Here is a 25,796-nt window from a genome sequence, read left to right as displayed (position 1 = left end):
GGACGGTGCCCAGGGGAGCCTCCTCACAAAGGCCAGGTCACCGAGTCATGGGGAGACGGGATCTAAGTGGAGACGACAGGGCCTGGGGGAAGGCCCCAGGTGAGTGTGTGTGTACAGGAGTCACACAGGACACTCCAGAGTCAGACATGATTAGTGAGTCTAGAGAAGGGCATTTCAGGAAGGACAGACTAAATATGACCTTACCTGAGAGCGAGCCATGCCTCACTCGTTTTCTTTCCTCTTCCTTAACTTCAGGGCTTCCTCAGGCAACACGAGTCTTCAGAGATCTATCATGAAAGTTGAAAACATGCTGTTTAATGCTTAGGGTCAACACATCCCCTTCCTGAGCCCCAACCACACACACACAGGGAAGCCCTCACCATGAGGAACAGACAGGCCCCTGGGCCAATGTCTCAGGAGGGACTAAGGACAGTTAACTTCTGCAGAGAGACCAACATGGGACTTTCCCACACTCTCCCTCGGCTCACACTCCCCTCCTGCTGAGGCCTCATGTACACAGGAGCAGGAGGCACCTCCACTGACAAGGCAATCTCCTTCAGGTCACACAGCAAGCCCTAATCCATCCCCACTCAGAACGGAACATCCCCTCCTCAGCCCAGACCTCAGCCCTCAGGACTGGGAGGACTCAAGAGTCCTAACGCTCAGTGAGGGATCCAGACTGGAATCAACTGGGGCATCTTAAACAGTCTCGAGCTGTGGACCAACACAAACTACCTGAAGAGGAATCTCTGGTCAGAGGGTACAAAACATGTGTGTTGGGAGCTGCATTAGACATTACTGACAAAATAGAGGCACGGCCCTAACCCCCTCTCCTTGTCTCGCAGGCATGGACCTGGAATGAAGGAGTTAGGTCTTGTGATTCTGATTGTTTTTTCCTTTCCTCGGTTGCGTTACTGAAAAGAAGGTTAAGGTGCTTATTGTCCTTGAGTAGAGCATGAGAAGGCACAAAGCCTTCTGTAGTTGTGCCCAGAGAATAATCCATATAGTTAACCACTGACCTTTGTTCAAGGATCTTTACAAAGAGTGTTCCAGGATGAGCAAGTAGGCCGTAGCTTGAGGCCATGGGAAGGATTGTCATCCGAGACCTATTTGTGAGGGAAATGTTTATAGCAAAGGAAGTTTGCTGAATGTAGGGTTTTGGAATAATTAAGAATAGTTAGAAGCTAAAAATTTAAGCAATGTGGTAGTGCTAGCATGTTTTACAATAGCTTACACAGATTAGGAATTTCAGAGATATTAATAGCTAAAGCCTTCTTAGGAGATAGTGAACTTAGGATGCTAAGGGCAAACAGGATTTAGAAAGATAAGAAATAAACTGAGGAATGTGTTATACAGCCCAGACATAAGCATGAGTTACAGTGTAATCACAAGTTAAAGTAACCAGGATTCTGAGAGAATCACTGAAGCAGAAACTCTGTTTGAAGGGCAACAAAGTTTTATAGAGACAATAAATCTGGGTGAGGGGAAAACTGAAAATGCCAAACATCTGACCTAATGATTTTGTTAAAGTATAAGAGCGAACCTGAAGCCTGAACTAAACATGCAGTCCCGTACCTTGAGTCAGAGGCTGCGTCATTCTCCGCCGATACCGCTCATCTCTTCAGGCTGCTGGAGCTGGACTCCGGCACATCTGTATGCAAAATATGTCATCAATGAAACGTGAAGCCTGGACTGAGCACCATTCAGAGGCGAAAAGCACGCCCCCCCCCCCCACCAACTCTCTTTTTCTTGCCTAGCCTTACTAAGGTGTAACAAACAAAAATGGTATAAATGTACAGTGATCATGTGATAGACTCATACACTGAATAATTATTATAGTCGAGGAAGTTACACATCCACCTATGACTACACTGCATTATTTCTCTCTGGGCGAATTTCAAGGATATAGAAACACTACCGGCAGCATGCAGCACCTCAGATCCCCAGAACTTACTTATTTTACAATGGAAAATCTCTACTCTTCGACTACCAGTGTCCCATTTCCCCCTCCACCCAGCTCCTGGTAAAAGCCTTATTACTCGATGGCTCTATGAGTTTGACAATTCTAGTTTCCACATAGTGTCTGTCCTCGTTTGTCAGGCTTATTTAACTTGGCATAATGTTCTCTAGGTTCATTCATTCTGGCATAAATGCAGGATTCTTGATTTTTATATTTATATACAGAGAAAAAATAGTTCATGAATATACAGTATATAATAAATATTTCTATACCACACTTTTGTAACCTATTCTTTTGCCAAGAGACATCTGGGCTGTGTCTATGCCTTGGCTACTGCAAATCCAGTCACACTCATGGGACTGCGGACATATCCCTGAAAAACTGATTGCTTTTCCTTTGGGTATCTGTCAGAAATGGGTTTGACACACTGTACGCCTCTTCTGTGTTGATTTGTTAAGGAACGTCCATTTTATTTTCCAACACAGCAGAACCATTTACATTACCACCAAGAGTGCAGTTAAGATTCCGTGTTTTCTGTACTGTGCTGTATGTGTGCTTATTTTTGGAGGAACAGGAGTGGATAACACAGAACCCAGCCTGGCAGCAAGACAGTTGCAGCTGCATCTTCTAGAGGACAAGCCTCCAGGCTGCAGATCACTGTGGCATCGCTGCCCTCTGATTTTTCGGAGCCATCCTCCCCGACGTCACAGGACTTTATGACTCTTCTCAGGCTGGGCCCAGAGATCCCTACCGAGCAGGACCACCTTATAACAAGCATTCTGTGATCTTAACCTTAGTACTTCTATTTTCCCAGCGGGACACAAACAAACTTACAAACTTTCATGGTATCCAACAGAGTCTCCACAGAGCCCATAATGAGCCTCTAACCTTCTTATACAAACACAAAGCATTCCAAGCCCTGATAGCTCATGCATGAGGCAAAATACGAAAGAGGACACCCAAGGATCCACAGACACAAGACACTATATTTTCATTTAGAGTGAGTGATCCAGGTCAAACATCGAAATCTCCAAAGACTATGAAAAAGAGGGTTAATTCCAATGATGCACATGGCCCACTGAGAACTCAGGATCTTCCAAGGAAACACTCCAGATTCTCTTGGTATCTTCCCAAATGCACATGAACCTTTCTGCACCGGCAACCCCAAGTACACAATGATACCAAAGTTGATGCAAAAAAAATGACCTGAGATTTTCCATGTTACTCTACAGTGCCTGCCTGCTAAAAGAGCCAACAAAAGCCAGGGAATGGAGTGGATGCTGGGGGCATCTGCTAGAACCAGCCCCTTAAGCCCAAGGCTCCCATCCTCCTGCACCTGCAGCTGCCTGTGGGCTCAGCCCAGGCCACCGTTCTAACAGTGGAAAAGACTTCTCTTGGCTGAATTCCACGTCCTTCATTGCTGCTCACGTGTGGTCATGAGTTGTCAAATCAAACCTGTGCAGGCACATGTCAGTCTCAGCACTGCTGTCCTGGGGAACACGAGCTCAGGCAGTAGAACCTCAAACCATTCCATGTGGGCTCTCCAACAAACCCGCTTCCAGGTGCCAGGTGTCTCCGTTTAGGCTGGAGACATTCTTTTCCAACAGATCCACACACCCCTTGTCCCTGCAACTACACTTGGGATGGGCACACGCTCCATTCACTGGGCTCACCTTGATGCCCCCAAGTACTGCCACAACCCTCCTGCAGACCCCACCAGGCTCCCTCCGCTTTCCCCATTTGTCTACCTCTCCTCCCTGATGACTGGACTAAGCAAGACTAACGCGCACAGGGGTTTCCTGGCAAAGGGGATCACAAGAGGAGTGCCCACGAGCTACCACCCAAAGGACACTGCACAATGCAGTATGAAAATTAAGAGACTGGCCCTCCTGCGAAAGTCTGCCACCACCTGTGGACATTATGGAGTCCACGTACAAAGGCATTTGAGATGAGTAAGTCTCAATGCAAGGGTCTCCAGGTTTCACTGTCTCCTGTTTTCTCCACCCACACCTACTTGGAAGATATTCTAGCTCTTGCAGGGCGCAGGGGGCAGCGTCTCCTTCCTGCTCCATTAGGTTTTGGATTTCTGATCATCCTCAGCGCGCTGAACTCACAATGCTGACACTAAGCACATGAACTCCTAGATGGCAAAGCTGCTGTCCACAATGATGACTGGTCCTGGATGGACAGAGCTTAGATCTGGGGGCTGCAGAGGATGAAACCCAGCAGATGAAACATGGGGACATCTTAGCCCACTGCTTGAGGACACCAGTTCTGTAGGGCTTTTCAGGACTTCCTATATTTCTTGGCTCATCTTTTGAGTAATTAAGTAGTCACGTGGGGTAAAAATCAATTACAGCTGAAATGTCCAGAACATGGGAAACATCTTCATCAGCTGCCCTGTTCTCTTGATCTTCCCGGAGGATTATTCAGCCCAACCCATAGTTCTGTCATCTACAGACATTTCCAGTATCAGGTACTGCAGCCACACTGGGAAGAAGAGGAAAACTATGAGCCCTAAAAAGAGGGGAACCAGGAAGGACTCAAAATAACCCATGAAGAAGGGCATTAATTTCTGCTGATGGCAATTGATACAGAGGCAATAAGCCTGGATAACATGAGAGAGACTGTTAGGAGGGGATGGGGAGACCTCTCTGAGCCTAGACTTGAAGGGTGACAAAGGGCCTGATGCATGGTGGCCTGATAGTGAGAAAAGGAACTACAATGTCAGACAGAAATGGTTTTGGTATTTGGAAACAGAGAAAAAGCAAATGAGATCAGGACAGGCTGAACCATGAGCAAAGGGTCAACTCCCAGGATGAGGCTGGAGACACTGACAGGGCCCTGAGCTTGACAGAGGGCTGTGGAGAAACAGCGAGGAGTCAAGCTTTTGATCCAACAAATGAAAGCCAGTGGAGGTCTGAACTTCAGGACATAAAAAAAAAAAAAAAACAAAAAAAACCTCCCTTCAGATTTAGCCTTATTCATAGAAGTCATCTAATTCTGAGCCTGTGATCCTGCCTCCATCATACAGTTTTCCTTTTCCTTTTTCATTCAGGGAGGACTGGGATCTATTTACAATTCTAATTACCACGAGAAACTCCCTCCAAACCCGAACTGCCACACACAGACACACAGCCAATTTGGCTAATCATTTCAGGGGCCAGTGTTGCTCACGCTCAGAGATTCCACTCTAGTCTCTCATCTGCATGTTACAAGTTGGCTTCCTCAGGCCCAGAGAGAAGCCGTTTATGAGAAGGTCTGAGCTGAGCGAAGAGAACTGGGTATAACTGAATAATGAAATGGGAGGCTGAAGGGCAAGGGGGCCGAGTTTGTCCTTATTGCCCATCCCATTTAAGACCAGGAACATCTGTCATGTATCTGAGCAAAAGAAACTTTTCTTTCAAGATTGGGTCAAACTGATACCAAGCAGGTAATTCTTTATTATACGACTGCAGCAAAATATTTTAAAAATACAGAATTGCAAATATATATCCACTGGTACAAAAAACATTGTAAGGGGTCAGCTTGGAAATAGGATCTGAGCAATCTTTTTCATTATGAAGAGAGAGGCTCTGTTGAAAGGTTCCAGGTCAATCCAGCCCATCCTTCCCCATTTGCACAGAAAAGTCACAAAGGGACCTGAGGGAAATATCTTCATATCACCGCACAGCTCACTTTTTTTCACTGATCACAGAAAATGGAGAAAACAGACCATTAGACTAACCAGTTAAACTAGGTGGGTTTTTTTTTTTTTCTTTTTTTGAAAGGAAAGAATGAAGCATTTTGGTGGTTTTATCATGTTAAATGTTCTTTTATTTTCCCATTTCTCAAAGAAATGCCTTTAATTTCACAAGATCTAATGTCATACCTCCTTTATCCTCTGGTAAAGAGCTGAGACCAGAAATATCCATTTGTGTGTGCACACATAAACACATACACACAACTCATGTCTTTGGTAAAACCACACTTGAAAATATGTCTATTTTATTACACGATGTTGAGAGGGCAACAGGCAGGAAGGCCAGGGGTCTCCAAAGGGAGGAAATAGGCTGCAAGTGTTAGACATTTTTCTCTCTCTTAAGCAGCAGGAGGAAACAAACTAGCGATATTTTGTTCCTTCTCTATACAAATCTAAAAGGAGGTTTCTCTTAAAATATTGGGTTGTCATAATGACACCTGGGGTCAGATTCTCAAGACAATCAGGACTGAAGGTGCCTGGCGGTCCCCACACAAGCTCCTGTCTTAATTACACCTGAGGGACCCCGGGTATTAATAACTGTGGGGAGCCAATCCGCCGATTTCCTTTTAGATACTGGGCAACTTACTCCGTGCTTACTGAAGCCCCTGGCCCACTTCCTTCTCGATTCACTTCCATAATGGGACTGTCTGGACGGGCCAAAGGGTATTATTTCAGTTATTCTTTACGTTGTAACTGAGATTCTGTGTTACTTTCACACGAGTTTCTGATTGTGCCAGAGTCTCCCTCCCCCCTTTTGGGGAGGAATATACTGAACAAGGTCCATGCCTCTGTTTTCATAAATATGGAGCCCTCCCTCTCTCCCTTTAGTTGAACAAACTGTAAATCCTAGAGTATGGGCTGATGGAAAATCTGTGGGTCGAGCACAAAATGCTATTCCTGTAGTTGTCAAACTCAAAGACCCACTTATTTCCACCTAAGAAGCAGTATCCACTGAAACCTGAGGTTAAGGGTTAAAACACATCATCAAAACTTTAAAGGAGCAGGGACTACTGGTTCCCTGTAACAGTCCATGCAACAGTATTTTGAATATAAAGAAATCAAATGGTAAATGGAGACTAGTTCAAGATTTACAAATAATAAATGAGGCTGTAGCTCCTTTATACCTCATGGTGCTTAATCCTTATACTCTATTGTCTGAAATTCCTGAACGAGCCAAATATTTCTCAGTAATTGATTTGAAAGATGCTTTCTATTCTGTGCCTTTGGTGGAGGAAAGTCAACTTCTATTTGCCTTTGAAGACCTAAGCAGCCAGCTTCTCAGTTAACCTGGACAGTTTTGCCCCCGGGATTTCGTGAAAGTCCTCACTTATTTGGACAAAGTTTGTCACGGGATTTACAAAACTTTAATAGCTCCGAAGTGGTGGTGTTACAATATGTAGATGATATTTTGCTCTGTGCTGAGACAGAGGAAGCTTGTTCAGGAGCCTCAGATGATTTAACTTTCTGGCAGGCTTAAGTTATAAGGCATCAAGAGAAAAGGCTCAGCTTTGTCAACAATCTGTTAGATATCTGGGCCTAATCATATCAGAAGGGACTAGGCCCATAGGCCCTGAGAAAATTAAACCCATACCAAATCATCCCCTACCTATGACTTTAAGAGAATTGAGAAGATTTCTGGGAATCACAGGCTACTGTCATACTTGGATTCTGGGTTATGGGGAACTTGCCCGGCCTTTATATAAACTTATAGCTGAAACTCAGCAGGCCCAAACAGACAAACTGCTTTGGTCTCCAGGACTCAAAAGGCTTTTAAGGTTCTTCAGACTGCCCTCCTGCAAGCTTCCGCTTTGAGCTTGCCCACAGGGTCAGGATTTAATTTGTCACTGAAAGAAAAGGTGTGGCCTTGGGAATTTTGACACAAGCCCAAGGGCCTCACTGGCAACCTGTTGCTCATCTAAGCAGAAAATTAGATGTAATTTCACGTGGGTGGCCCCACTGCCTAAGAGTAATTGGGGCAGCGGCTTTATTACCACCTGAAGCTTTAAAAGTAATTAATCGAAGAAATCTTACTGTCCTGAATTCTCATGATGTGAATTGAATCTTAAATTCTAAGGTTAATATTTGGATGACAGACAGTAGGCTTCTTAAAATCAGTCATTGTTGTTAGAAGGACCAGTACCTAAGCTTAAAGTGTGTGGACATTTAAATCCTGCCACTTTCCTTCCTGAGAAGGAAAATGAAACACCTGATCACGATTGTTCCCAATTTCTAACTTTAAACTATGCAGCTTGGTAGGATCTAATGGATACCCTATTAGACAATCCTGACATGGAAATATTTACAGATGGCAGTTCTTTTGTTCGGGATGGAAAGCATAAAGCAGGTTACACCATGGTGACTGCTGAGCAGGTTTCAGAAACAAAATCTCTCCCCCAGGGAACCAGTGCTCAGTTAGCGGAGTTGTGGCTCTGATCCGAGCTCTAGAGTTAAGCAAAAGGCAGCGATTAAATATCTACATGGATTCTAAGTATGCTTATTTGACTTTACATGCTCATGCTGCAATATGGGAAGAAAGACAGTTTGAAACAGCAACAGGAGAACCTATGAAGCATTTCGGAGAGATTGAGAGACTTTTAACTGCTTTATATTGTGTAGCTGTTATGTACTGCAAAGGGCACAGCAGGGATGGGAGTAAAGCAGCTGAAGGTAATCAGCTGGCTGACTCTCAAGCCAGGAAAGCTGGCACTTTAGGAAACCCCTTCATTGCAGACGCCTTTGATCTAGACAGGTCCTGAGAAACAGGAAAAACCATAATATACCGAGCAAGAATTAGAAAGGTATGAGAAAAGAGGAACTAAGATTACAAATAAAAGATGGTTATAGTCCCAGGATGGACCATTAATACTTCCTGAAAATGCTCAATGGAAAATTCTTAAGGGTTTACACCAGAGTTTTCATTTGAGTGCAGAGAGTACTTACCAGATTGCTTCTCGTTTGTTTGAAGGTAAAAATGCAATGAAAACTTTAAAGAACATTATCAAAAGGTGTGAGGTTTGTCAGAAAAATAATCCAAAGACTGAAAAGCTAGCAATATCTGGATTACAACGAAGTGGAAAGTATCCTGGAGAGGGCTGGGAAATTGATTTTACTCATATGCCAAAAGCTAATTGATATTGTTGCTTACAGGTCTGAGTAGATGCTTTTACTCGATGGATTGAGGCTTTTTCCTTTTGTAGTAAGCAGGCTAAGGAGGTTATAAAGATTCTAATCCATGAAACTATCCCCAAGTTTGGGCTGCCACAGAGCCTTCAGAGTGACAATGGCTCCACATTTAAAGCTGCTGTAACTCAGGGGGTATCTAAAGCTCTAGAAATAGAGTATGACTTACACTGTTCCTGGAGACCCCAATCTTTAGGAAAGGTTGAAAAATCTAATGACATTATCAACAGACATCTGCGCAAATTAACTAAAGAGACACAGGACAACGGGATTAAAGTTCTACCCACAGCTTTAATGAGGGCTTGAACTGCCCCCAAAAGGGAAGGACTGTCCAGCTTTGAATGTATTTATGGAAGGCCTTTCTTATGCACAAACATAGTTACAGACCCTGAAGCCTTGGAATTCACTAGTTACATAACTCAGCTCTGAGTTTTTCAACAGGCATTAACAGAACTCCAAGAGAAGACTCCTGACCCAGCCTCTGAGTCAAGCAAGCCTCTGAGCCAGGAATCGAGGTCCTCATAAAAACATTGGGATCTGGGGCCCATCCCTCGAGCCCCTCTGGGAAGGCCCTTACCAGGTAATTCTTTCTTCTTCCACAGCTGTCAAAGTGCCAGGAATTGATTCATGGGTACATCACACTTGAGTTAAGAGGTGGCACCCTGACCAGAACTAAGTGACTTCATTTTATGTCTTTACTTTCTATGCTCTGACTTTGTACCTTTCAGATGGGCCTGATAATCTATGTGAGCCTACTTCTGCTGGCTCCAAAAATCCTGAGTGTGCCGTTTGATCCTCAAGACAATGACTTCCTGTCCTGGGCTCACCCCGCTGCATTCCACAATTGGTCTAACTGCTGGGTCTGTGGAGCACTCCCCTCTTCATCATGAAAGGCTTCCTGTGGTGGACATCTCCACTTCAAGAAAAAGACTTTCTCCAAGTCTGCGAATACCTTCGACAGCAATCATATGTGATGCCTCTTCTACATCTGATGACATCTACCAACCCTAAATTGGACTGGTGCAACAGTTTGTACTTTAACTATGGACATAATGTGACTTTTAATTTTGATTATACATTATCTCGGTTTAATGACTATTTCGCTACACATAAGGCAAATAGGTCTGGATCTAATGGTTTTTTACCTGACATTTAATCAAATATGGGATGAGGTTATATGGCTAACTCCTGAAAAAGGACGTCTAGTATCTACTGCCCTTCTATGCTGGGAACAAACAGAGCCATCCTCAAAAGTCAGCCAACAACTTAATTACAATGATTGGAAATGATTGGGATTTTTGCCTCAGGATGTATGCAACGTAATCATTCCCGTGTTTTCCAACCCCGATTCAGGTCCTCCCTTTGTCTGGCCAGGCACTAATTGGGACTGGATATCTCAGTCAGCTGGCTTGCTCCAAACGGGACCTATTGGATATATGGCTCTTACTTATGGGCATGGCTTCCCCTTGGTTGGATAGGGAGATGCACCCTGGGTCTAGCCTTTACTCACAGCTTTATATTTTCAAAGCTTCCAGAAAAGCCTGCTAATTTACCCCACCTTAAAACTCGGTGGGCAAGGTCTGTATTTCACTGGTATCATTATTTGGCTGCAGTCTTTGTTCCCTCTTTGGGAACTACAGATGATATGCTACAAGTGGATGCTTTGACTAATTTTACTCAACAGGCATTACAAGATTCTCAAAAAGCTATTTCAGCTCTTAATGCTGAACAAGCACAAATTAGAAAGGTGGTTTTACAAACCAGATTGCCTTTAGATATTCTGACAGCTGCGCAAGGAGGAACTTGTGCCATTATTCATACCCAATGCTGTACATATATACCTGACATGAGCCCTAATGTTATTCATTTTACTAAACACATGAACAAGATGATTGGGGCTATGGATATTCCTGAAGCCTCAACTGCCTCATTTTGGGAGATGTTAACTAGTGCCCCATGGTGGAAAACGATCTTTCTTACAATAATTCGGATTGTTTTGTTTTTGCTGTTTGCTCCCTGCATCTGTAACTGTGTAACTGGATTTGTTTCCAGTTGCATGAAAGCTTTTAAGTTACAAATGGCTGTGTTAGGGGAAGCACACTGATTGAAACCCCCCACCCTGGCCAGGCACCATAGTAACTATTTGCATGAGTTGTTTTATGACAGGAGATCCTGATAAGGAATACGGAACTAATGAGCCACCACCAACCTGAAGAGTTCCAAAAAGGTCGAAAGGAGACATGGAGTGTCTGTCCACTTCCCAGAATCCCTCTCGCTAGCATCCATCTTGGCTGAGAAATGCGTGCACCACCAGGAAAGGCTCTGAATTAGAATGATTGGCCAAAGACCACCCGGAAACTAATCTCATCACCATAAAATCCGAGACTGTGGGCTGCCCAGCAGAGCAGTTCTCCTGGGCTCTCCACCCAAGTGCCCTTCCCAATAAAATCTCTTGCTTTGTCAGCACATATGTCTCCTCGGGCAATGCATTTCCGAGTGTTAGACAAGAGCTCAGTTTCGGACCCTGTAAGTGGTCCACCTTCCTGCAATAGTTGCTCAAACTCCTGCTACTGCTGCAGCTTCTTCCAACTACTATTTGGGGGCCCTGGATCAGACATCTTCGGTATGAGGGTTAGGAGAACATGTTGCCTCACCAATTTAGGGATAATGCCCATTTTCAGCTCGGAAGCAGTTATGGAACGGGAACAATGCCCCTTGTCCCTAGGCAACATAATTCTTCTAAAAAGAAAAAAGAGGGGAATGAGAGGGTAACAGGCAGGAAGGCCAGGGGTCTCCAAATGGAGGAAATAGGCTGTAAGTGTCAGACATTTTTCTCTCTCTTAAGCGCCAGGAGGAAACAAACTAGCGATACTTTTGTCATTCTCTATACAAATTTAAAAGGAGGTTTCTTTTAACATACCTTGTTTCCATAATGACACCTGGTTTTACCTGAAGTTAACTATTCTCAAACCTTGAGTTAACCAAGGCATTTTTCTTATGGAAATCTTTGTCTTAAGCTATGTGAATGGACTATACATTTACCCCAGACTGTCTTCAAGTCTGTTCCGCCTAACGGCTCAGAACCTACTTCACAAACCAGTATGTTATACTCAGATACTGTCCCCTAATCTATGTAAACAAAACTATTTGCATGGTAATCTGCCCTTCTACAAGATTCAAATTAATCATTTTTGGCCTGGGATGAATCATCTGGTGCCAAGATTATCCCAAAATGCATCTTATGGATGAGGGGCCTGGTGCCATTCTGAGTTTTAAAACATTCTGTTCTTTCATTGACAGACTGAAGGCAATGGCACCCCACTCCAGTACTCTTGCCTGGAAAATCCCATGGACAGAGAAGCCTGGAAGGCTGCAGTCCATGGGGTCTCTGAGGGTCGGGCACGACTGAGCGACTTCACTTTCACTTTTCACTTTCATGCACTGGAGAAGGAAATGGCAACCCACTCAACTGTTCTTGCTTGGAGAATCCCAGGAATGGGGGAACCTGGTGGGCTGCTGTCTATGGGGTCGCGCAGAGTCGGACACGAATGAAGTGACTTAGCAGTAGCAGTGACTATAATGGCACCCCACTCCAGTACTCCTGCCTGGAAAATCCCATGGATGGTGGAGCCTGGTAGGCTGCGGTCCATGGGGTCGCTAAGAGCCAGACACGACTGAGCAACTTCACTTTCACTTTTCGCTTTCATGCACTGGAGAAGGAAATGGCAACCCATGCCAGTATTCTTGCCTGGAGAATCCCAGGGACAGAGGAGCCTGTTGGGCTGCCGTCTATGGGGTCACACAGAGTCGGACACAACTGAGACGACTTAGCAGCAGAAGCAGCCACCTCCCATTCTGAACCCCTTCCACCTCCCTTCTCACCAGATCTCTCTGGGTTGTTCCAGAGCACTGGCTTTGGGTGCCCTGCTTCATGCATTGAACTTGCACTGATCATTCTATTTTACATATGGTAATTTACATGGTTCAGTGCTATTCTCTCAAATCATCCCACTCTCACCTTCTCCCACTGAGTCCAAAAGTCTGTTCTTTACATCTGTGTCTCCCTTTGTTGCCCTGCATGTAGGATCACTGGTACCATCTTTCTAAATTCCATGTATATGTATTAATATACAGTATTTGTCTTTCTGTTTCTGACTTGTTTCACTCTGTATAATAGACTCTAGGTTCATCTATCTCATTAGAACTGATAAACGAGGTGACATTTTTGCTAAGTATGGCGCAAAATAGTCTAAGAACATTTACTACTTACCAAAGAAGATTTCAAATGTATGAGATGAAGGGAAGAAAGCACTCAGGCAAGCAATGAATCTGAAAAAAATTTGGAAAAAAAACTGAATGATTTTTAATCCAAAAACCTGGTGTCAAAGTTTAAAAAATTGTGGAGAATAATCATTTTAGAAAAGGATGATAAGAGTAGAATACTGGAAACTAAAAAAGCTTATTTCTGAAGTTAAAAATGAGTACAGAACTGAATGAATTAAGACCTATTCCAAGCTACAAAAAGCACCATACATAAAGAAAGGAGAAAATGTGAATCCGTTTAAAAAAAAAAAAAAAAGTGTTCCTTTAAAAATGCTACCCAATAATGATACAGTGGATAAGAATCTGCCTGACAATGCAGGGGACATGGGTTCTATCCCTGGTTCAGGAAGATCCCACAAGTGCAAGCAACTAAGCCTGTGCACTACTGAGCCTGTGCTTTAGAACCTGGGAGCCACAGCTCCTGAGCCCACAGAACAGCACAGCCAAAAAAATTCATCCAAAAAAAAAAGCTACTACAGTGCGACACTCTAGAGACAGGTCATTTCTTGCTCCAGGTCTCTTCTTTCCTGATCTCTATCTTATGATAGGACCAGGGAAGGGGGTTACTCACAACTCAGTGAATCAAGCCACTGCCCCAGGCTCAACAGGGTTTGCAAATGAAAGTCATCTTCTGCCACAACTAATAAAAAAAGACACAAGCCTTTTAGACAGGAGTTTTGAAATTCTCATTCTCCTCTGTATAACTAAAAAAATCATCTGTATCCGAAAACTGGCCACACCTGGATCGAGCTTACCCCTCTGTTCACCTAGCTCCCTATTTCATCTGGGTCTGGTGTCTCTTTTTCTCCCCCTCTGCTCTCCTGCTGCTCCTGTCCTATTTCCTCCCTCACACGTGTCCTGTCCCAGGCTGCTGCAATTCGTTCCCCCTCGAAATGCTCTCTCTCTCCAACCTTCCTGAGTCTTTCAAAAATCCATACCTATGTCTGCCTCTTTCTTCCCCCATTTCGGCTCCCTCTTTGCGCTCCAGATTACTTCTCTTCTCTCGCTGTGACTCTCCCTTCCTCCCCACTCTCTGGCAGGCCATGTGGCTATGCTTCCTTCCAGCCCTTTCTTCCTCTGCTCCTACCTTTCTCTGCCAGCACCATAAAACCGGCCACCTCAGACTGAGACTTGAACCCTTGTGGCGGGACTCCAACCGGGTGAAAACACCACTTGGGACTCTAACCCAAGAAGCCTGACTCAAACTCGGCCAAAACCCAGTTAGGGACTCTCCACCTCAGACGTCCTCATCGCCCTTCGCCTCCCCGCTCCCATCACTGAGACAGGGCAGTTCTCCCTATGCTGTTTTCCAGTCCCTGGAGATCTGGCTTTCTGATTTATTAATACTTCTCTATTTTACTCACTTGGCTATTTCCAAGGCTTAACCTCTTTGACTTGACTATCCCTTTGCAAATCCCTCAGCCAGTCTCAGTTTTCCTACTGGTTCTCCCTGATGCTTTTCTCCTCAGTTTCAGTTATTTCTCTCCGTCCTTCTGACTCTGCTTCTCCTGATCCTCCTGCCTCCTGAATTTACTGAGTGGCCGACAGAACGAGACGCCCCCGGACCGGAAGGGCACCTTTTCCGACCGAGTTGAACTGGGCATGGAACAGCACTGGCTGTCACATGGCTGGCCCAGGTCACCTACCCTATGAGGGGTGAGGGGACGGGCTGACAGGAAAGGGGGCTGCTGCGGGGCAGAAGGACTGGCCTCAGGAGACGCGAGGACGGAGGGGCTGGGAGGGAAGGGGCTCAGGAGCAGGGCCGGCTCTGCGGAATCCCGGGAATCGGGAGAGAGCGCGCGGCCTATCAGGGCTCTGCCTCCAGCGGTTGAGAAGGCGACGGGGCGGGCGCGACTCCAACTCGGGAGAGAGGGCTTTGCTTGGCGAGGCCAAAGGTCAAAAAGGGTTTTAAGCAGGAAAATGTCGCCAGAGGCGGGGTTTACGCACACCGAGGGCCGAAACAGCCTCAGCAACGCTTAAAACCCAAACGAAAAGATAACTGGGCCGAAACGGCAGTGGCAGCGTTTATTCGAGGCCGAGCACCGGGTGCCAGGGTGTTCAGGTCGCTGGCATTTACCACACCATGAGGACGAGTGAGCGGGCGCGGAGGTAGGGGTTGGAGGGGTGGCGAGCTCTGCAAACTTACTCTAGAAGAAAGCTTAGGCGCCACTCGGGGACCTCGGCTCCGCGCTCTCCAGCTTCCGGCTCCGTGGGAAAGGGCTCTTGGTTTTAGAGCCGCGGCTTCCGACCAGGGGCGGGGCGAGCACCCGCTGTGCGCACCGTTCGTGGGAGGGGCGGGGCGTGGAGGGGGCGGGGCCTGTTACCTTGACAGCATTCACTTTCCGTCTGTAACACTGCTCAGGTAAAAGCTTCAAGTTATGTCGGAAGCCAAGATACTTCCTCTTAAGTCTAAAAGGGTTTATTCTCAATAAAAACTGTTTTTCACAGCATGTTGTGCTCAGATCCTGCTAGTGAGGCTGAAGCAATTCAGGGATCTGGGAACTTGGGCAGTTTTAAGAAACAAGAATGGGACTAGTCTCTATATTACAAATACAAAACTCTGCCTAGGTAGAAACGGGCTATTCCCTACTCATACCCTACAAAACAGCAAACTTAGGGTCAGTACCTGGGTGTCTGAGATGGAGGACTTAAGGGATGTGATCATTTGGGTCACTAACCACAGCCTTTTAAGAGCAAGACACTTTAAATGATTATAAACTGCGTTATTGTTTCTTTTATCCAACGTGTTTTAATTATTTCCCCTTTCTAAACCCAACTCTTTAAACAGTGACATAAAGGGGTTTTATAAGCAACTCTTACAATGACAAATATCATTGTGTAAGTTTAAGCTACAGAGAAAAAATTAATTGATACGTATACTGTGAAACAATTATCACAATAAGTTTGCCTAGCATCCATAATTTCATACAGATAACCTAAAAATGATTCTTGACAGTAGATTCACCAATGATTTATCAGATACAACACCAAAAGCTCATGCCAACAAAATAAAAAAGGTAAATTGCACACATCCTGATTATCAAATATTGTGCAGTAAACCATCCTCAGCAGTGAAAAAACAATGTACACTATAAGACCAAAAAATTGCCAAGCATATATTCAATAATAGTTTAACATTAAGAATACATAAAGAACTCCACAAAGTACTGATCACCAATTCCACCACAGGGATGGGGGAGCTTTCTTAACCAACCATCCCACATACTGTAAATAAAATACAAAGAGTAACATAAAATAGAAACTTAATGACAAAAATAAAAGACAATCATTTATAATGCATACAAATATAAAAAAAGAAAGTAGCTATGCCTTGAAAAAAAAACAAATGATGGTTCATCACTGAAGTTATCATTCCACTACATAAGCTCTGTCATTAAGTTGCTACAAAATTAAGTCTGGAGGCAGAATGATCAATAGCACCGAGGTGACAAGCATGTAGCATCAGCAACAGTTTAGTCAACAGGCTCACAAATACGAGGGTGTGAACCTGGACAGTACCCTTGTCAGGAGAAGTTCCTACACCTCTTGGTGAGGTTCAAAGGGCATGGTGATAGTACACGTGAACAACACTATCACAGTGCCCTTCACGCACGCTTCTCTGACATCACTCAAAGCCAGAAAAAGATGTACAGGTCAAGGTCTTCAGATACTTTCTAATATCACAGAACACGATGACCACTATACTAAGTAGCTTCAAGTGGTAATTCTGTATGCAGCAGGAAAATATTACAACCAATAAGGGAAAGGATTCTCCTTTAAAAATTTTCTCTTACCCAGTAAACCCACACCACAGAGAGTCCAGGAGGAGCTGCCCTGTAAACACAGGCGGATTACCACAGCAAAGAAACTGGACATGACTTCAGACCCTAGAGCCACATACTTCAAAATCAAATTTAAAAGGAAAAATTATACAAACTAAGGAGAACGCAAAGTCAGGAAGAGTCTACACTCCCAGACTAGATAGACCAGTACAAGAGTGGAAAACTATGAGATGTGGGGGTCTCATAGCCTAAGACCTTGAGATGGGACTATTTGGTCCATCCAGAGATGCCAAGTTAAAAGTCTGAAAGATTCACACATATTCCCTTTGTTCGACTGCTGTCCTTACAGTTTTCCTAAGTAACAGGCACAGAAGATCCAATCCACCAGCTTATTGCACACACCCTGACATGTATGGCAGCAAAAGGAGAACAGCAGAAATGACTGAGTGATCTCAAGAGGCAGACAGGGACTAAGACAGTTCATTACAGGTTCTGAGGTGCCAGATAAAATTAAAGAGCAGCCAGTACTTTCCTATTTTCTGATTCTATCTTCCAAATATGACAACTGTGATGTAACCAGCACTGGATCAGGGGTTAGACGCTTGGGGCATCAGCTCTGATCTATATGGACTAAGAATTGAGTAGCCAATATATCCAAGCCCACAAAGAGAGAAGAGGGGGCAAGGCAGCCCACCTCATGCTCCTCACACTCAAGAACAACCGGCTCACAGCAGGGAGATGGCGAGTGTTGTGGATACAAAACTTGCCTTTGTGTCTGATGGAGCTGCAGCACCACTGGCGGGTGAAAGAACACATGATACATGTTGAAGGACAGGCTGAGGACACGGGGAAAGGTTAAGCTTCCTCTGGGACTTTAATAAACAAACTTCTCTTTGGGCAAAGAGCTGAGAGACTCAATTCCTAGGTAGGTTGAGAAGTCTAGGGTACCCCAGGAGGAGAAAGGGGTCTGGGGCTCTCGAGGAGGATAGAAAGTGGTCTGGAATTATCAAGGAGGAGAAAAGGACAAACTGTTTTCTTTAATCCCAGAGCTGATGATTACACAACAAAACAACTCCGCTTAAACTCTGTACTGAGCAGAGACATTACTTTGTCAACAAAGGTCCGTCTAGTCAAGGCTATGGTTTTTCCAGTGGTCATGTATGGATGTGAGAGTTGGACTGTGAAGAAGGCTGAGAGCCAAAGAATTGATGCTTTTGAATTGTGGTGTTGGAGAAGACTCTTGAGAGTCCCTTGGACTGCAAGGAGATCCAACCAGTCCATCCTGAGGGAGATCAGTCCTGGGTGTTCTTTGGAAGGAACAATGCTAAAGCTGAAACTGCAATACTTGTGAAGAGTTGACTCATGGGAAAAGACTCTGATGCTGGGAGGGATTGGGGGCAGGAGGAGAAGCGGACGACAGAGGATGAGATGGCTCTGGATGGCATCACTGACTCGATGGATGTAAGTCTGAGTGAACTCTGGGAGTTGCTGATGGACAGAGAGGCCTGGCATGCTGCGATTAATGGGGTCACAAAAAGTTGGACACGACTGAGGGACTGAACTGAAGTGAACTGAACATTGTTCTCAATGGTGAAAGACTGAAAACTTCTTCTGAGATTGGGAAGAAGGCAAGGATGTGCACACTGCATCACTGTTCAACAAAGGACTGAAACCCCTAACCAGAGCAATTACACAAGAAAAAGAAATCAAAACTTTCCAAAGTGAAAAATTAGAAAGTTACCTTCTTCCCTAGAGGATAAAGTCTTTTGTGTATAAACTGTTGATTCCATACAGACACAAAAAAACCTCCTGCCCCATCAAATAGCAATTTTAGCAAACTTGCAAGATACAACAGTCAACGTCCAAATCAGCTGCACTTCTATACACAATGAACAATGTGAAAAGAAAATCACATAAAAATTTTACTATTATATTAAAAATGGATGAAATACTTAGGAACAATTCACCAAGGAGGTGAAACATATACACTGAAAACGACTTAGCCATTTCTAAAAGAAATCCACAATAAACAAATAAATCTAGTAGTCATGGACTGGAAATTCCAGTACTCTATATTTCCAAGTTACTCAAAGTGTTCCACAGATTTAATCAATTCATTATGAAACGTACAATAGAAATGTTGGTAGAAATAGAAAAAACTTGCCAGAAGTCATAAAGAATCTCAAGGGGATTACAAACTGCAAAAATACTCTTCAATAAGTACAAAGATGAAAGATGAAGGCCACCCTTTTTAAAATTTCAAGCCATATCACAATATCATCCAGATGGTGTAGTACTGGCATAAACACGGATTTATACACCAAGGGAACAGAAGGGAATGTTCAGAAATAACCATTTGCATATACGTAAAATCTAAGAAAACCCAGTGGAAAAAAGACAGCTGCCATAACAAATGGTGAATCTATGGGTTAACCAATGAAGAGGAAACCTCACCTGCATCAAAAGTAAAAACACCTCTGTTTCAAACCACAAAATGAACACAGTGAAAAGACAAAATCTGAACAATGAAGGCAATGACAGTGAATTTCCAGCTCTCAGAGATTCAGATTCATGTCACAGTTTCAAACAGATGATGGAATAGCACACTCTCTATCACTGATACCTGATTCTGAACTTTCCATCCCATTTCCAATCAAGATTTTGAAGTCAGTGACTCACTCACTTAGCTTCAATTACCTTAGAACAAATTTCCCTTTTTAGGTCTACTTCCAGATTTTACCAGGTACTGTGCATGGTAACACCTGACTTCCACCCACAGCTTCTTAATCCTGATTGACAAAGAGCAGACTGCACAGCCAGAAGGACCCGAGGCAATCCCTGCTGCCCAACAGCACTGAGACCCTTTCTCAAACCTGTGGGTGTGAAGCCCTGCCCAGGATGGTGCCCTCAACACAAGGTCCAGGCCACTGGGTCATGGGGAGCTGGGATCTAAGTGGAGATGACAGGCCCTGAGGGAAGTTCCCTGGTGAGTGTGTGTATGTACCAGTGTCAGGAAGGATACTTCAGAGTCAGAGATGATTAGTAGGTCCAAAGAAGGGATTTCAGGAAGGACAGACTGAGAATCAACTGAGAACATGATTTTACCTGAGAAAGAGCCATTCCTCTTTTCTTGCCTTTTTTCCTCCTCTTCCCAGCTTCTTCCTCAGACAATCTAAGTTTTTAGAAGTTGATCTGGCAAGTGGAAAACAGGCTGCTTAAGGCTTAATATCAACATCCCCCCTTTGTTTGCCACAACCATAAAAAACAGGAAGACCTCACTATGTGGAACAGTCCTTCGGTGTCCACTGCCTCAGGTGGGATGCTGTTTCTGCCCTCTATTTCTTCCCTCACACCTGTCCCGTCCCCCTTGGCAACTTGTTTCTCCTCTTGCTGCTCTTCTCCCCACCCCCACCCTTCTAATTGTCCTAAACATCTATACATATGTCTCTTTCTTTCTCCAACTCTGCTCCCTCTCTGCCTTCTAGTCACATCCCTTCTCTCCCTGTTACACTCCCACTCTGGGGCACTGCAGGTGTCTAGGCTTACTTCCTTCTCTTCTCTTCTAGTCAACACCTCTCCCTGTTTCTCTCCTAGGATCACCCCGTCAGCCCTCCTACCGCAGACGTGGGGCCCCTGTCTCCTTGTCTCCAACTCCTGGAGATCCCACGCCTTTGTCCATTATTCTTTCACTCACCCGCTACTTTAAAGGCTAACTCTATTTCATTTCACATTCCTTTGGCAACTGCCTCAGCCATCCTGGGAGACCCCGTGGGTTCTCTCATTGTTTTCCACTTCTGAGTTTGCCTTTCACTCTCAGTCATTGCTTCTTCTGATCTCCGTCGCCCACGTATCTACAGAAATGATGAGTAAATGAAACGCCCGCCTAACAAAAGAGCACCTTTTCCAACAAGAGGGACTCGTGACGGAAAAACACTGGGTGTCACACGTCCAGCCCAGGGGTGAGGAAAAGGGACTGACCAGGAAGCGAGGCCTGCGGGGCAGAACGATCAGCCTAAGGAGACATGGGCAGCGAGGCTGGGAGCCAAGGAGGTCTCGGGCCGGGCGGGCTCTCCAGAATCCCAGGACCGGGGAGAGGACGCGGCTTCTTCGGTAACAGGGCTGCTGATGCGACCTCCAGGGGCCGACAGGGTGAGGCGGTGGAGGTGGACGTGCCCGAATCCCCCTCGCGCCCGGGGACTTTACAAGGCACAGGCGTAGGTACTAACGGTTAAGTTTTAAGCAGGAAAATATCCCTAAAGGCGGTGTCTCTGGGGCCTAAGGCCGAAAAGCAAACGGCAAGGACAAGCCTCAGAGCGATTTCGAACACTCGACCGGCAACCACGGCCTCTCGGTTTATTTGGGGCGGACGGAGGGGTGTTGGGATATTACTGCTGCAGAACCACCGGGACCCTAAAGATGGGCGTGGCAAGGGCGGGTTGGACGGCTAAGCGCGCAGCACACGTTTACAGTCGGAGAAAAAAAAGTGAAGGGCCATCCAGCGCCCTTCTCTCGCGGCCTTCCGCTTCCGCAGGAAACTGCGCACGCGCGGATTCCGAGGCGGAGCTTCCGGGTCGGGGGCTGGGCGGATCGCTGCAAGCGAGGGGCGGGGCGAGGAGCGTCCAGGTCTGCAGTGCCAGAGCTAGGCGGGGCAAGGGGCCTGGAGGTGTTTAACAGTCCTGTGATGCCCCATAAATTACAGTCTGGTTTTTCTTTTTTCCTAATTTATTGCCTTTAACATCTAAATAGATAGCATATTCTTCTATAATTACAATATAGAAATGTCGATGAACAAAATAAACTTTTTGTCATATGTTGAGAAAAGAGCAGTGGTAGTAGTGAAAGTCGCTCAGTCGTTTCCGACTCTGGGACCCCATGGTCTATACAGTCCATGGAATTCTCTAGGCCAGAACGCTGGAGTGGGTAGTCTTTCCCTTCTGCGTGGGATCTTTGCAAGCCAGGGATCTTTGCAACCCAGGTCTCCCGCATTGCAGGCTGATTCTTTACAAGCTGAGCCACAAGGGAAGCCCCTGTTAGTAAGATTCATCCAGTGTTTTAGCAACAACATCTAAGCAGCCAGGGTATGGTCAGTGTTTGGGGACAGATCTAAAAATCTGCAATCCGTGCCTACCTTTGATTTCTTCTTTCAGTGCCTGTTGGCTGCCAGACAGTTCTCTTCTTAAATTCTTCCGATTTAATTTGAATTTTATACATTCCCCCACAGCCTCCTGGAAATTTTGAGGACATGGGTCCAGTTGAGCTATTTCAAATCCTGAAAGATCATGCTGTGAAAGTGCTGCACTCAATATGCCAGCAAATTTGGAAAACTCAGCAGTGGCCACAGGACTGGAAAAGTTCAGTTTTCATTCCAATCCTAAAGGAAGGCAATGCAAAAGAATGCTCAAACTACCGCACAATTGGACTCATCTCACATGCTCGTAAACTAATGCTCAAAATTATCCAAGCCAGGCTTCAGCAATATGTGAACCGTGAACTTCCTCATGTTCAAGATGGTTTTAGAAAAGGCAGAGGAACCAGAGATCAAATTGCCAACATCCGTTGGATCATGGACAAAGCAAGAGAGTTCCAGAAAAACATCTATTTCTGCTTTATTGACTATGCCAAAGCCTTTGACTGTGTGGATCAAAATAAACTGTGGAAAATTCTCAGAGAGATGGGAATACCAGACCACCTTACCTGCCTCTTGAGAAATCTGTATGCACATCAGGAAGTAACAGAACTGGACATGGAACAACAGACTGGTTTCAAATAGGAAAAGGAGGACGTCAAGGCTGTATATTGTCACCCTGCTTATTTAACTTCTATGCAGAGTACATCATGAGAAACGCTGGACTGGAAAAAAACACAAGCTGGAATCAAGATTGCTGGGAGAAATATCAATAACCTCAGATATGCAGATGACACCACCCTTATGGCAGAAAGTGAAGAGGAACTAAAATGCCTCTTGATGAAAGTGAAAGAGGAGAGGGAAAAAGTTGGCTTAAAGCTCAACATTCAGAAAAAGAAGATCATGGCATCTGGGCCCATCACTTCATGGCAAATAGATGGGGAAACAGTGGAAACAGTGTCAGACTTTATTTTTTGGGGCTCCAAAATAATTGCAGATGGTGACTGCAGCCACGAAATTAAAAGACACTTACTCCTTGGAAGAAAAATAATGACCAACCTAGATAGCATATTCAAAAGCAGAGACGTTACTTTGCCGACTAAGGTCTGTCTAGTCAAGGCTATGGTTTTTCCTGTGGTCATGTATGGATGTGAGGGTTGGACTGTGAAGAAGGCTGAGCACCGAAGAATTGATGCTTTTGAACTGTGGTGTTGGAGAAGATTCTTGAGAGTCCCTTGGACTGCAAGGAGATGCAACCAGTCCATTCTGAAGGAGATCAGCCCTGGGATTTCTTTTGGAAGGAATGATGCTAAAGCTGAAACTCCAGTACTTTGGCCAACTCACGCGAAGAGTTGACTCATTGGAAAAGGCTCTGAACTGGGAGGGATTGGGAGCAGGAGGAGTAGGGGACACCAGAGGATGAGATGGCTGGATGGCATCACTGACTGGATGGACGTGAGTCTGAGTGAACTCCAGGAGATGGTGATGTACAGGGAGGCCTGGCGTGCTGCAATTCATGGGGTCGCAAAGAGTCGGACATGACTGAGCGACTGAACTGAACTGAACTGAACTGGGTCACTTTGAGCTCCCCCCTCAGGATGTGAGGGAAACATGCACTGGGTACAGTAGAGAGGAGGAAGCTGGTGGATTCCGTGGACCAGAGGCACTGCTGCGGCGGGGCTCCACCGGGCCATGCAGGCAGGGGCGGCCGGCCTTCCCAGGTCACTGTGTCATCCCATTACACTTTCAAGGCAAAAGCTTCTAACTTTGGAGACCAGTATGTTGGAAACTAGGATATGTCCTCCTAACAAGTAGAAAAGTTTCAATAAAGATTTTATTTTCCTTTTTAAAATTTTTTGAAATTATGAAAGTATGACAACACATTTACATGAGGCTTTGAAAGTAGTTACAGACAGTTCCACTATATATTACAATTTCTTCAGTGGACAAATTAAGAATTTTAGTTGGAATTTCAATATTAAGCTCTCAAAAATTAATAAAATGGACAGGAAAGTAGGATATACTAGACCTGAAAAGAATTGTGAACCAATTCAACATAATTAAGACTTATACAATTTTCACACAAGAGCAAGATACAAATTTTATTCAAGTCCCCATAGACTATTAACCAGGAGATACTGGAACGTGGTGTAAAACAAGGTGCAGAAGTTTCATGGCCTAAATAAAGAGTATTGACATCATACAGGGCCTGCTCTCTTATTACTGTGAAACTATGTGAGAAATCAACACCAAAAGTATTTGAAAGTAACCCACATATTTTCAAGTGCAATAAATAAATAAATGGTTTTATCAGCAGGTTCTTGCCTGTCCTGCTCCTAGCGATTCAGAGGTTGAGAATCTGAGTCTCCAAAGAGTTCCTGTAGGGCAGTGGTTGGATGCAGAACATTTCCTGCCATTAGAATAATTTAGCCATCTTAAGAAAACAAGAAAATTTTCTGGATTTCTCTCTGTACTGCAAACTAAATTAAGAAATACAAAACTATGCCTGGGGAAAACGTGCCATTTTACAGTGACATCCTGTATCACTTTTCCTCTTTGTTCTTCATTCAGCTGGAAGGCCAACCTCCACATGGCTCAGTTCCAGAGACACAAGGTCAAAACCTACAGTCTGAGAGTGGAGGACTAAGGTATGTGATGGGAACTTCCGTCAGTACCTTTTTTTTATTTTGAAATTGAAAAAGTTTACTAACCATTGCTTTAAAAAGAGCAATTTTCGTTGATCAGTTGCTAAGTCGAATCTGACTCTTTGTAACTCCATGAACTCCAGCACACCAGGCTTCCCTGTCCTTCACTATCTCCCAGAGTTTTCCCAAACTCGTGTTCATTGAGTGGGTAGTGCCATCCAACCATCTCATCCTCTGTCACCCTCTTCTCCTGCCCACAATCTTTCCCAGCATCAGGATCTTTTCCATTGCATCTGCTCTTTGCATCATGTGGCCAAAAAGAGCAATACATCTTTAAAAATTGATGAAAACCGCATTGTTCCTTTAGTACACATTCTAAACTTCTACTCCTCTCCACACAACAGGCTGATAATTGAGAGACGAGTTGCTGGGGCAGGAATAATGGCTTTATTCAGAAAGTCAGCAAACCGAAAATATGGTGGACTGTACCTCCAAAGCCATCTTATCTGAGTTAGAACTCAGTCCCCTTTTATACTAAAAGAGGATGGAGTCAAGTCAAGTCAAATTCCTTTGAACCTAAGGAATCAAACAGTTAGGTGACAGAGCATTAAAGTCCATCAGTAAGAGTTCCCTGAGAAACCTCAAATAACATCAAGGAATTTGAAGAGCAATGGAAGGCCTTAAAAGGTCATTGTATAGGGTCACTCCTCAACCCCTCCCCCCACACACACACACAATATCAGTAATCTTATTACTATTTAAATCATTCCTGTGCTAGGGTAGAAAAAATTTACGGCTACACATATATTTAAGATATAATTTCAACTGTTCAAAAGTACAAAGCTTATTTATGAGATGATGTTTTGTAATAAAACCATGGAGTTGCATATCCATGCACACATGCATGCACATGTAAATACACGATTGACTGAAATGAAGAGTTGCCTCTTGACACATTTTTAAATCATTTTCCCATGATCACTTTTTAGTCATATGTATTTCAGCATCTCTGGGGCCATGAAAATGAATCAACTGTACT

The 25,796-nt window shown here is 44.6% G+C and overlaps 1 protein-coding gene across 25 annotated transcripts in view; it reads right to left on the bottom strand.

Annotated features, from left to right (window-relative positions):
- Window positions 1-25,796, bottom strand: part of LOC114112673 (zinc finger protein 665-like) — a 54,957-nt gene that overhangs the window by 17,354 nt on the left and 11,807 nt on the right. For 5 of the 25 annotated variants that reach the window (XM_060398953.1, XM_060398940.1, XM_060398939.1 and 2 more), the window contains 7 exons: window positions 22,116-22,358; window positions 20,682-20,838; window positions 20,093-20,179; window positions 13,153-13,211; window positions 1,576-1,651; window positions 1,020-1,106; window positions 205-287 (listed from right to left, as the gene is read on the bottom strand). In XM_060398953.1, coding sequence (XP_060254936.1) covers window positions 205-219 — 15 coding nt within the window. In that variant the 5' untranslated portion in view covers window positions 220-287; window positions 1,020-1,106; window positions 1,576-1,651; ... (2 more) ...; window positions 20,682-20,838; window positions 22,116-22,358. Of the gene's footprint in view, window positions 1-204; window positions 376-533; window positions 1,107-1,575; window positions 1,652-11,091; window positions 11,174-13,152; window positions 13,212-13,776; window positions 13,846-14,292; window positions 15,409-20,092; window positions 20,180-20,681; window positions 20,839-20,965; window positions 21,533-22,115; window positions 22,359-22,681; window positions 22,838-25,796 lie in introns of those variants that run through there. The other 20 variants (XM_060398934.1, XM_060398933.1, XM_060398931.1 and 17 more) reach the window with 17 other exon arrangements.

Source organism: Ovis aries, chromosome 14 (assembly GCF_016772045.2).
Source record: "Ovis aries strain OAR_USU_Benz2616 breed Rambouillet chromosome 14, ARS-UI_Ramb_v3.0, whole genome shotgun sequence".
Classification (NCBI taxonomy): domain Eukaryota; kingdom Metazoa; phylum Chordata; class Mammalia; order Artiodactyla; family Bovidae; genus Ovis; species Ovis aries.
The sequence above is the reverse complement of the archived record's forward strand: the minus strand, read 5'-3'. Positions and strand labels throughout refer to the sequence as shown.